The following is a 10,776-nucleotide window of genomic DNA, read 5'->3' as shown; positions in this document are numbered from 1 at the left end:
CATCCTCTTGGCTCACTCTTCCCATCACTGACTGTGCTCCAGCTACACACTCTGTTCCTTGAACACCCAGGGTTGTTCTGCCTCAAGACCTTTGCACCTACTGAGTGCTCTACCAGAAACACTCCTCCCTTTAAAATATTCGGGAAGCCTTCCCTTACCACCTAAATTGCTCCCCTGAAGTCCCCCTCTAACATATCAGCCTACTCTATTCTCTTTATAGCACTTAAAAATCATCAGATTTAACTTATTTATATGTTGGCCTTTTATTGTCTGTCTTTCTATATTGGAACAACCTTATTAGTGCCTGGAAGAGCACCTGGTTCAAAGGAGCGCTCAACAAATAATTGATGAATGAACATAGAACTTTGTATCTTATTTCGATTTTTTGTGCTATGGTTCACTCTGAGAATCTATCATAGAGGAAGGGATGGCTGGTAGGGCAGGATCAGGGCAATCCCAATAATACCATTAAGTGCCTTAAGAAATCATTTTGAATTCTAATGTTATCCCTTTAAAAATACCTCTTGTGGATTTAGCACAAGTGCTGAGATTACAGTAGAGAGCTGGGCAAGGATTTGGGATCCTGCGTGTTAGATCTGCCTAGGCATGACCAATATGAGGTCCATTTCCCCACAGTGTCTGTACACCCCCCTCCCTGGTGCCAGGCACACACCCTCTTCTACCTTCTATGTGAACACATCTCTTCTCAGTTCTGCACACTGCTTTCCCTTCAGCGTGTCACACCCTCAATGTGTACACACATACACTCCTTATCTCAGAACTCTTTCATTGAGTCACTCCAACTTTATTTTGGTTGAGGGCTCAGAGCAGGGGCGAGCTGCACACATGGACTCTCCGTTGAACACAAATGGCAGGGCTGAGCTTGGTGGGCAGGGGCAGGTGCATCAGGATATTCCTGCTGTGCAACCTAGCAGTACCCAGGGGCCCTTCCATGTACACAGGACAGGAATATACAGCCAGGCCACCAGGGTGTGGCAGGTCATTGGTGCCCAGGGCCTGGGCGCAGACGCTGACTGGAGGCAGAGGGCTGGGCTGGCTGGAGGGACTGTCCTGCAAGGCCCCTGTTAGTGGATCCCACTGGGCATTCCAGAGCTGTAGCCCAATCAGCAGCAGACCCGTCTCTGGAACTATGGGGTTTGGGCTGTTCACCACCTGGGGGCGCCAGAAGATGGTCAGGCAAAGCTAGGAAGCTAAGGGGTGTTCATAGAGTGGGATCAGAGAAGCAGATGGGGCTACTGAGGGGACAGGATCACCGAAAGGCACGGTTGGTTAGCTGGGAGGGATAATCAGGAGGTTGAGGGGGCGGAATTGGAAATGAAGGAGCTGCCGGAAGATACCTGGAGGTGCAGTGGGTTGCTGTTCAGCTCCTGATGTTTATGGGGGAAATGAGTGGAGGTGGGGCCTTGGCAACCTGGCACATTCGAGCTGGGAACATGGTGGTCCAGGGTGACCATAGCAAAGGCAGCCTCCCAGCGCAGCGACAGCAGCAGGCGGCGTGGGTGGCGAAAGGCTGATAGGTGAAAGATGCGCTTTGGTACTTCAGTGCCCACGCCCAGGTAGCGAACCAACAGCTGTCCACGGCGCGACAGCTGACGCAGCCAGTGCCAAGGCGGCTGCTGCCCCGCAGGCGCATGGCGTCTCCAAGGCGGGGGTAGGCGGCCAGTCCAGAGAGCATGGGCCACAGCTGCACAGCGTTGGGAGGCGCAAGGGGGCGCACCCTTTAGCTGCTGTAACAGGCAGTCAAGGTCCGGCTGCAGTGTGCTCACCAGCTGGCTCAGTTCCCTCACCTCCATCTGGAGGAAGCCCTCCACCGCCCGCCCCGCATTTTGCCCCATCACCATCCACCTGGCCTCTGCCTCGTCTTGGCTAGTGGTCTCGGTCAGCAGAGCCTGCAACGACTCCAGTCTCCGCTTGGCTAGAACAAGGCGCTGCCGCAGCCGCCTTTCGGTGCGCCGGGAACCACCCCGAGGTGCAGGCACCCAAGTGGATGAAGTCTGTTGCAGGGCGCTCAGAAGAGCACGACTCTGGCGTCGCAACAGCCAGGCCTGGGGTCCAGCACTCAGTCCACAGATCCCGGGTTCAGGTGGTATGGGCAGGAGGTGCATCTGGGCCTTGCATTCTGACATAGCGTCCAGCTCCTCTAGATCTTGGAGGTGGCAGTGAGGAGTGAGACACACGGTGGTCTCTGTGCACCCCAGACCCAGGGGAGTAGGCCTTCCTGACACTTTAACCCATAACTATATGAATATTGTTGTGTTGCCCCCTCCTACCCTTTTGTTGCAGCCGCTGTTCACATTCCCAGGAGGGTGGCACTACATGGCTTTTCCCCACCTCAACACAGATACTTGACTGAAACTTACCTGGGCTGGGTATCAGAGTGGACAGCAGATACTGCGGTGTGTGTGGTTGGTCCCAATGCCCCCTGCTGTGGCCCAGGCAGGCATGTATGAGGCTAATCAGGGCCTCCCTGTCCTTGTTGTCTCCCACAGGACCCCCATAGAAAACCGAAGCTGAGGATGAGGTCAGAGCCCCTCAGTTCCAACCTCTCCAGTTTCCACCACTTCCCAAACCAAAGCTGTAAATGATGTCCCGGCCTCAGAACTCCCACCTCCACACCTTTCCAGGCTCTCCTGGGGGCAGATGACTATTTGGGGGACAGGAAGGGTCTCACCAGCCAGCTCCTGCATGGCAGCATGGGGGTTGCTAAGGCTTGCCCACAGCTGGTCTTGGGTCTGAAGAACCTGGGTCAGGGTCACTTGATCCCTGGGGGAGGAGAGCAGGAAGTAGGCTTTTAAAACCATCTATATGCTGAGGACTCTCACATCTTCCTCTCCAGCCCAAACCTCTCTCCTGTGCTCCAGACTCATGAAGGCTCACTAATTACTAATTTGAGGCTCACCTCAAATACAACTTGCTTTCAGTAGAAATAAGCATTTTCCTCTACACCAGCCACCCAATTGTACAAGGCAGAAATCTGGAAGCCATCCTTGATTCCTTCTTTTCCTCACCCCATATTTTCTTTCCATCCCTGCTGTTACTACCCTAGTCCCTACCACCATGATCTCTTCCCTAGAGACTTCCAGAGCCTCTTAAAATTGTTCTGCCTTCCTCCAGCCCAGCCCTGTCTGGTCTGGTCTTCACACTGAAGCCAGAGTGATATTTCCAAGGCTCATATTTCTTCTACTTAAAACCCTTCAGTGGCTTCCCAGTCCTCAGGATAAAATTAGTCCCCTTGTCATGGTCTTAAAGATCTTCTACCACAAGCCTCACCTCTCCCACTCAACCCCCAGCATGTCCACCTCGGGCACACTGCCATCTTCTCCCTACTGCTGAGCTTAGTTTCCTTTGCTCAGAAAGGCCCCATCTCTACCTGATCTGCCTCTGCTTTTAAGACTCAACTGAAAGCGAGATCCTAAAGTCCTTGGAGAAGCTTTCCTTGACTCCCCCCCTGCCCTCACACTTTGGTGCTCCCAGAGGTGAATACAGCCTGTGGAAAACACTCCATGTTTGCTGTGTGACTGACTGACTGAACAGGATGGTTGGGGCCCTCACCAGCGCCCCCTGTGTGCCTGCAGCTTCATTCCATAGAGCTGCCGGTGTAGTAGGAGGCCGTGGAGGAGGAGCAGAGGCAGCACCTTGGTAGGGGGTTGCACGGAGAGTCCTTGCTGGGCTAGTTCCATATTGGTGATCAAGATGTGGCCCAGCTCCAGGGACTGCTCCCAAAACACAGGCATGCAGTGCTGAGTCAGCACAGCTGGAGAGGAAGGAGAGTGCTGAGTCAGCACAGCACAGTTGCCCTCCCATCTGAGAGCCTTTGGGGGTTGGGGGAGGGCATCTCACCTGGTAAGGAAGCGGTAGCCTCTGCAGACACAATAAGCCAGAGACGGAAGTCTCTGTGGACCACATTCCTGCTTGCAGGTTGAGCTAAAAGCAGTTCTAACTCCAGGTCCGAGACCACTAGGGGTCAGACATGGGACTGAGTTTAATCACTGGGTAAAGAGGGTCAGACACAAATCTAGGGATCAGACTTGAGGCTAAGGGGTCAGGAGTCAGATACAAGGAACAGGTTGGAAGATAGGGGATTGGCCATGAGGCCTGAGAGTTTAAACTCAGGCCCAAGTGTAGGAAAGGGTCCTAGAAATGATCTCTTGGCAGCAAACCCACCCTTGGCTCCATCCAGCAGTCCCAGCAAGGGCTGTAGCAGCTCTTTCGGCCACTGAGGCATCAGGTGACAGTTATCCAGCACCAGCCAGTGCCCGTTGTGCATAGTCTGGCATAGAGTGCTGACCACAGTGGAGACTGGGTCCCAGGCCTCAGAGCCCAAGGCTATCACCTCCACATGCTTCTGCCCCTGGGACCACAGAGAGATGTCAGAATAACTCCAGGTGACCCTAGGGTGACCCAAGGGACCCAGAGTAACATCACAATAACCTCAAAAGTTTCTAAGTAATCCAGAAATATCCATGAGAATGTTGGGAGGCCCCACCCCCACCCCATCCTAGTTCATAGGAGCCTGGTTGCTCTGTGGCCAAGAGGCATGGCCCAAACCTGCTCATGCTGGGCAGCCAGTTTCTGGATGACAGTCAGGGGATGCATGATGAATGTGGGGTGACCAGGTGGTGGCAACAAGATCAGCAGGGGCTGAGTAGCCTGACTGTGTTCAAATGGTATGGTGGAGGCACTCAGGTTTTCGTCCAGGGGCCGGCCCAGGAAGCAGGTGGTGAAGTCTGCCAGGGCACCAGCGAAGCACTCAGGTCTCAGCACACGCCACAGGATCAGCTTCTGGAGGAGGCTGAGTGGATCAGGCCCAGGCCCAGGTGCAGGCCCCAGCACTGTGGATGATAGTGACAGGTAAGTCTGCCAAACACTGGAGTGCTCTGCCAGGGAGATACGCAGTCCAGCAAATGGCGGCAACTGCTCTAATATTCCACATTCGTGCCAGGCTCTCAGCCCTAGCCAGGCTGGTCGAGCCACACCTGGGACTGGCTTGCTATAGCCTGTGCTGGGAGAAGCTGCCAGTCCAGGCCAAAGTGCCAGCTGCTCCAGGTGTGGTGCCTTCCTTGCCACTTGCAGCAGAGCCAAAGCACCCAAGGCACCTACCAAGGGCATGTGGGTCAGGCCCAGTGCAGCCACGGTACTGCCCAGCAGCTGGCGGGTCAGCTGTGTTCTCAGCTGCAGCAGATGGCAGCGCAGGTCCTGCTCCTGATGATTTTCACACCGCTTCATGCTGTTCAGGGCCTTCTTGGTGGTTGCCAGCCAGTTCTCTGGGCTCATTTGGAAAGGTGGCAGCAGGTTGTGCAGTGGGCTAAGGGCCTTGATAATGGCCATTCCATGCTGGACTATACACCGATAGGGTGCCCACACTACCATTTCCTGAAGCATCAGGTCTTCTAGCTCCTCATAGTGGGCATGCAGCTGACATAGCTCTGCCTGAGTCCTTACCATGTCCCGCAGGAACTTGGCTGGATCCTGATCATTTGGGTTCTGGAACAGTAGCATCAGCAGGAGCCGCTCCTGCACACAGTCATTATTGCATGGATTTGCTCCTTCCCCACATGGTCCCCCATCATCTCCACTCTTTCTCACCCCCATACCTGGGCCCCTCCAAATCTCAACCCATAGAATGGGCCCCTGAGCACCTCAGCAGCCTCCATAGCTTCGCAGGTATCCAGGGCTCTCCTCTTGAGGTCCTGCCAGCGGCCCTCAAGCTCAGGACGCTCTGTGCACAAGATTTCATGCAGCATCTGTTCTTCTAGGATGTCCATGTTCAGTCCCAGATCCAGCACATTCAGCCCCTTCAGCAGTTCACAGCCTAGTGCTTGGGGTCATATGGGAGACTTTTAACCCCTTCCCCATGGCAGAGCCACAGGGTGGGGGTACACAGGGAGTGTGGTTCCCTGCTATAGTCCTGAGCCTGCTCTGGGCCAGACTGAGTGAAGCTAGGAGTCTAGTATGTCCACAAAGCTGTGCTGGGAACTTACCCCCAGAGCCTCACCTTTTCCCAAGGCACTGAGAGGGAGGGTAGTGCTCAGATAGAGACAGAAGCCAGGCTGCACCTGGGGTGGGCTCAGCTGGTCCCGCTGCAGTAGCCATTGCAGCTCTTGGCACCCTAGGCCCAGCTCCATATTGGTTAGTAGCACGGGCAGGCCTGTGAGGGGAAGGGAAGGAAGGACACCCAACCACCATGCCAGCACGTAGGCCCCCCCATGCACAAAATCTGGCTCTGATGAGCTCCCCTTTGGCTGACAGCAGAGTTCCCCCCGGGCTCTTCAACAGAGTTAGTGCCCAGGATGAGGGTAGGAGCTGAGGTCAGCCTAGGGTATGAGAGGCCTGTGGGACCACAGAATGTGGGGAGGACAGAGGGGGACATGATGGGCAGGGACCAGTTCTTACCACCAGCAGCTGCTTCCAGGAGCTGAGGACCCAGGTCTGGGTCAGAGCCCGAGAGTACCCTGAGGTGGAGAACAGGCAGAGGCTGCTGCCTCTCTGTCTCATCCTCCTTGTTCTCTTGCACTTGCTTCTCTTTCGTTTCCACCTCCTCCTCCTTTCCCCTTTCCTCTGCCTTCTGTTCTTTTGTCTTGTCCTTAGCTTGGTCACTCTCTTCACTATTGTAATGATCTTCCTCTTCCATGCCCTCCCCTGTATACTCTTTTTGACTTCTCCTGGAGCCCTGCCCTGTGCAGAAAGAAGCAGAGGAGGTCTTCTCAGAGGAGGACTTAGCCTGCTAGGGAGCACCACAAACCCAAAGGCTCCATCTCGTGAGGAAAGTCACTTAAGCTCTCTGTGACTCAGTTTCCTTATTTGCAAGATGGGGTTGATATTGGTGAGTCCCTCAGAGGGTTACTGTGAAGTTGACATGAAATAATATATAGCAAGCATTCAGTTGGCACCCAGTAAGCAGTCAATAAATGTTAGCTATCGTTATTTCTCTAAAATCCCAGGGAGGGGTTCTAGGCACCCCTGAAATTGTTCCATTTCTGCCTTTCTGTGGGTCGAAGTGTCAATGCAGTTCCCTTGTTGCCTAAGCTGGTGTGTCACTAACAACTGAAAGTCGTCACTAATATAGAAATCAGTACTTGTAAGTCAAAGGCCGTAAACTGTGGAATTAGCCAAGTCATGGGCAGCATGGTGGACACAGACATCTGGCTAGCCAACAGCCACCCACCTCTTCTCCTTTGCCTCCTCTACTGCAGGAGCCAGAAAAAAGGAATACTTATTATTTTTTAAATCGTAAGAAATCTAAGAATTTTTTTTTTTTTTTAATTTTTTTTTTATCCTCACCCGAGGACATTTTTCCATTTTTTGCTCAAGTAGAGTGGGAGGGAGAGAGAGGAACAGAGAGAGAGGGAAACATCGATGCGAAAGGAACACATCGAGTGGCTGCCACCCGCACGACCAACCAGGGCCGGGGAAAAACTGCAACCGAGGCACGTGCCCTTAGCGGGAACCGAACCCGGGTCTCTCCAGACCGCAGGCCGACGCTCTAACCACTGAGCCAAACCGGCCAGGGCAGAAATCTAAGAATTTTTTAAAGTGTTAAGCATTTAAGAAGTTGGCAAGTGGAGGTCTCCAGGTTTATAGTTTGATAAGTTTATTTCCTATTGCTTAACACATTGCCACAAACTTAGCAGCTTAAAACACCACCTGTTTATTATCTCAGTTCTGTAGGTTAGAAGCAACATGACTGAATGCTCTACTCAGGGTTACACTGGGCTAAACTGAGGTATTGACTGGAATTCTCATCTGGGACTTGGGGCCTTTTCCAGGCTTAGGGGACAGATATTAGTCCCAGATAGCCTGATGACAGAGCCTGTGTTACAGACTCCCTTTATTATACACCTTCCATTAGAGATGTTCACTATTCTCACCCCTAACCCCTTCTTCTGGGAAATGAACACCCTCCCATCCTTCCTCTAGGAAATGTTCCTTCTCACACTCCACCCATATGGGTCTCTGATCCAAGCAGAACCAATAGAAATATTTCCCCAGAATTTCTGAACACTGGGCACATTTGGATTGTAAAGCTCTGAGTTGTCCAAGTTTCCAATAGTGCTGAGCAGACCAGAGAAGTGGAAGATCATAGACTGGTCAGCCACATAGATTCAGAATCATTGCAATATGGGCCAAAAGATGTAAATGTGACCTAATATAAAAGGCTGGTGAAACCTGGGATCCCCTGGCCACAAAAATTTAACATCTTCATTATGAAAGGGAAGATCACTATAACTAGAGTGCTGGGCAGGTCAGACGCCGAGAAGCACTATGATCGTTATCCCTGGCTTTACCTCTGCCCTTGGTGGGAGCTGAGGCCGAGCATCTAGTCTCTCTCTGAGGCAGTGGGTTCAGCCAGATGAGGGCCTGCTTGCTGGGATCAAGTACCAGAGGCCAACGGCAACTGAAGTAGTGGGTGCAACTTCTCAGAAGCAGGCCTGCTAGGCGAGCTGATTTTGCCTGGGGCTTCAGGTCTCGGTCCCACTGGAACTGTTCGGATTCAGAGCTTAGCAAGGACAGTAGGCTGAAGGGAGAGCGTATGGAGAGCAGGGGCTTTTTTGGTGGCAGGGCAGATTTCTGATTCTGCTTCAGGGCCTGTGCCACATCATCTGGGCCCAGGGGCTCCTGAAAGCCCCTACACAGAGCCAGCCACTTCGCCAATAGCTCCTGGCGCCGCAGTGGTGGGAAGGGACCCAGGTAAATGACGGCAGCTGAACACAGGAGGGCATCTCCAAACACAGTCATGCAGTGCCCCTTCAACTTCTGGTGTGGAAAGGAAGACCAGACGGTTCGTAGGCCAGTGAGGAGGGGAGAAGCAGAGGGTCTGGCAGAGAGGGAGCAAGGCAGGGTATGGAGGAAAGCATGGCAAGAGGGGCAGCATGGGACAGAGGGAGGCAGTGAGGGCACCAGAAGGCACAGAGGAGTACAGGCAGTGGTGCAGAAATGAACTCTGGGGGAACATCTGAGAAGGGCTGGTTACCTGGAGCTCTGTAGTCCAGGAATGCATGGGTGTGAGCAGTGCAGCCTTTATGGGCAACTTGTGATAGTGGCCACTCTGAGCCCAGGTGAGATTCTCTAACAGATGGTTGTGGGAAGCCTGGAAATCTTCCAGCTTCTTGGTCAGGGCGAAGTTGTGTTCCAGGGTCTTCTGAGCCTGGAACTGGTAGTGGGCCAGGTGGGCCTGCTCCCGAGACAGTGTGGCCTCTACCTGCCGCAGCAGCAGGCCCGTGGGCAGTCCGCGCTGTTGTGCCAGCCTGTAGTGCAGGACGGCCCAGAGCCAGGCTGCCAGGCTTGCTGCAGGTGTGCTTACTGCCCGCAAGGCTGCATCACTCATACCTGGAGCCTTCAGAGCTAGGTTTAACTTTGCTACCTCTGAGTCTGTCATCTTCTCCTTGGGGAAGAACACCAGCTCCTGGGAGAGTTGATGTTAAAAGGGATGGGGGAGACATAGGTGCTCGGAACCTTACTCCAACATTCTTACCTTGTCAAGTGTCCCTTTATGCCTCCACTCTTCCTCATCTGCTATGCCCCATATTTCCTACCTGATAAAAGTCCTCAGTGCATAACAGCTGCTTGGCACTGGCCCAGCCTCTATCACGGTGGAAGAGGTCACACAGTGTATCGGTCACCTGGATCACAGATTCTGGTGGTGCTCGATAGCTCCGTATCTCTTCAAAGTCACTCACTTTCAGCTGGCTCAGGGGCCCGAGAAATGCCTTGCCCATCTAAATGAGGAGAGATTCACTCTTGATGTGAACTCCTGAAATACCCTCTTTGTTCAAGGTATTGCCAAGTGGGATCATCTCCTCTTACAAGTCCCCATGAGAGGACTGTTCCTCAAGCCATCCTATTACTTTTGCCTCCCCTCCCCCCACCGCCAAAGACTCCATGACAAATCACTCCATCCTCTCTCTGGGCATCCTGTCAGGGGCTGGTCTCCCTCAAGAGAGGAGCAATGCAGGGCAGGGCCCAGAAAGAGCCCACCTGCTCCAGGAAAGCCTCATGCTGAGCCCGCAGGGCATCCCACTGCCTGGTCAGGTTCTTGATGAGGTTCTCCTGCTGCCGACACTCTTCCAGTTGCTGCTTGTGCAGGAGCTTGCCTTGCTCTAGCTGCTGCTGCACTGTTTTGAGGTTCTGTGAACAGAGACCCAGACTGTGCATTGGGACGGCGCTCTAACCAGCTGAACAACCTGCCCAGGGCTTCAAAAGTCTTTGTTGGTACTTTAGAGTCTCCTGGACTTTCTTTGTCATTACATACTGTTTTGTAATTGCCTACATTAGTTTATATCTTCCAGTCAACTAGATACCACAAAGGCAAGAACAGTGCCTTATCTTTCTTATTAGGAGGCACTCTAACCTAATAGTAACTAACATTTATTAAACTCTTACTACTTGCCAGCACTTTTAAATGCTTTACGTGTCAAATCTCATTTAATCCTCATTCTAAATCTCTCTGGATTTCAGTTTTCTCATCTGTAAAGTGGGAAGAAGGAGAGCCGCCTCAGAAAGTTGTGGCATGGATTCTATCTATCTAGACGTACGCCTAAGATGTAGGCGTAGACATAGACATAAATATTAACGACTGCCCAGACAAAAGAATGTGGAGGTCAATTAATTTTTGTTGAGTACAGTAATGAATAAATGAACCAACTGAATAGGAAAGAGAAAAGAGATAGAGTAATCCAGAGTGACTTCTGGGATTTGGCTTAAATAAGTGGATGGTGGCGCCATTTCCTCCGGTGGGGACATTGAAAGGAGCACACA

The 10,776-nt window shown here is 52.6% G+C and overlaps 1 protein-coding gene across 1 annotated transcript in view; it reads right to left on the bottom strand.

The window, feature by feature from the left end:
- Positions 1–822: 822 nt before the first annotated feature.
- Positions 823–10,776, bottom strand: part of DNHD1 (dynein heavy chain domain 1) — a gene marked incomplete at its 5' end in the record, with an annotated part of 55,987 nt that continues 46,033 nt past the window's right edge. The window contains 15 exon segments of the mRNA XM_036242201.1: positions 823–1,173; positions 1,359–2,167; positions 2,382–2,531; positions 2,693–2,784; positions 3,574–3,775; positions 3,862–3,978; positions 4,186–4,372; positions 4,570–5,535; positions 5,661–5,839; positions 6,017–6,169; positions 6,415–6,696; positions 8,307–8,775; positions 8,993–9,424; positions 9,555–9,737; positions 9,997–10,146. Of these exon segments, the coding sequence (XP_036098094.1) occupies positions 823–1,173; positions 1,359–2,167; positions 2,382–2,531; positions 2,693–2,784; positions 3,574–3,775; positions 3,862–3,978; positions 4,186–4,372; positions 4,570–5,535; positions 5,661–5,839; positions 6,017–6,169; positions 6,415–6,696; positions 8,307–8,775; positions 8,993–9,424; positions 9,555–9,737; positions 9,997–10,146 (4,722 nt within the window).

Source organism: Molossus molossus, unplaced genomic scaffold, assembly GCF_014108415.1.
Source record: "Molossus molossus isolate mMolMol1 unplaced genomic scaffold, mMolMol1.p scaffold_m16_p_41, whole genome shotgun sequence".
In the NCBI taxonomy this organism is placed as follows: domain Eukaryota; kingdom Metazoa; phylum Chordata; class Mammalia; order Chiroptera; family Molossidae; genus Molossus; species Molossus molossus.
This window is presented reverse-complemented; position numbering and strand designations above follow the sequence as displayed.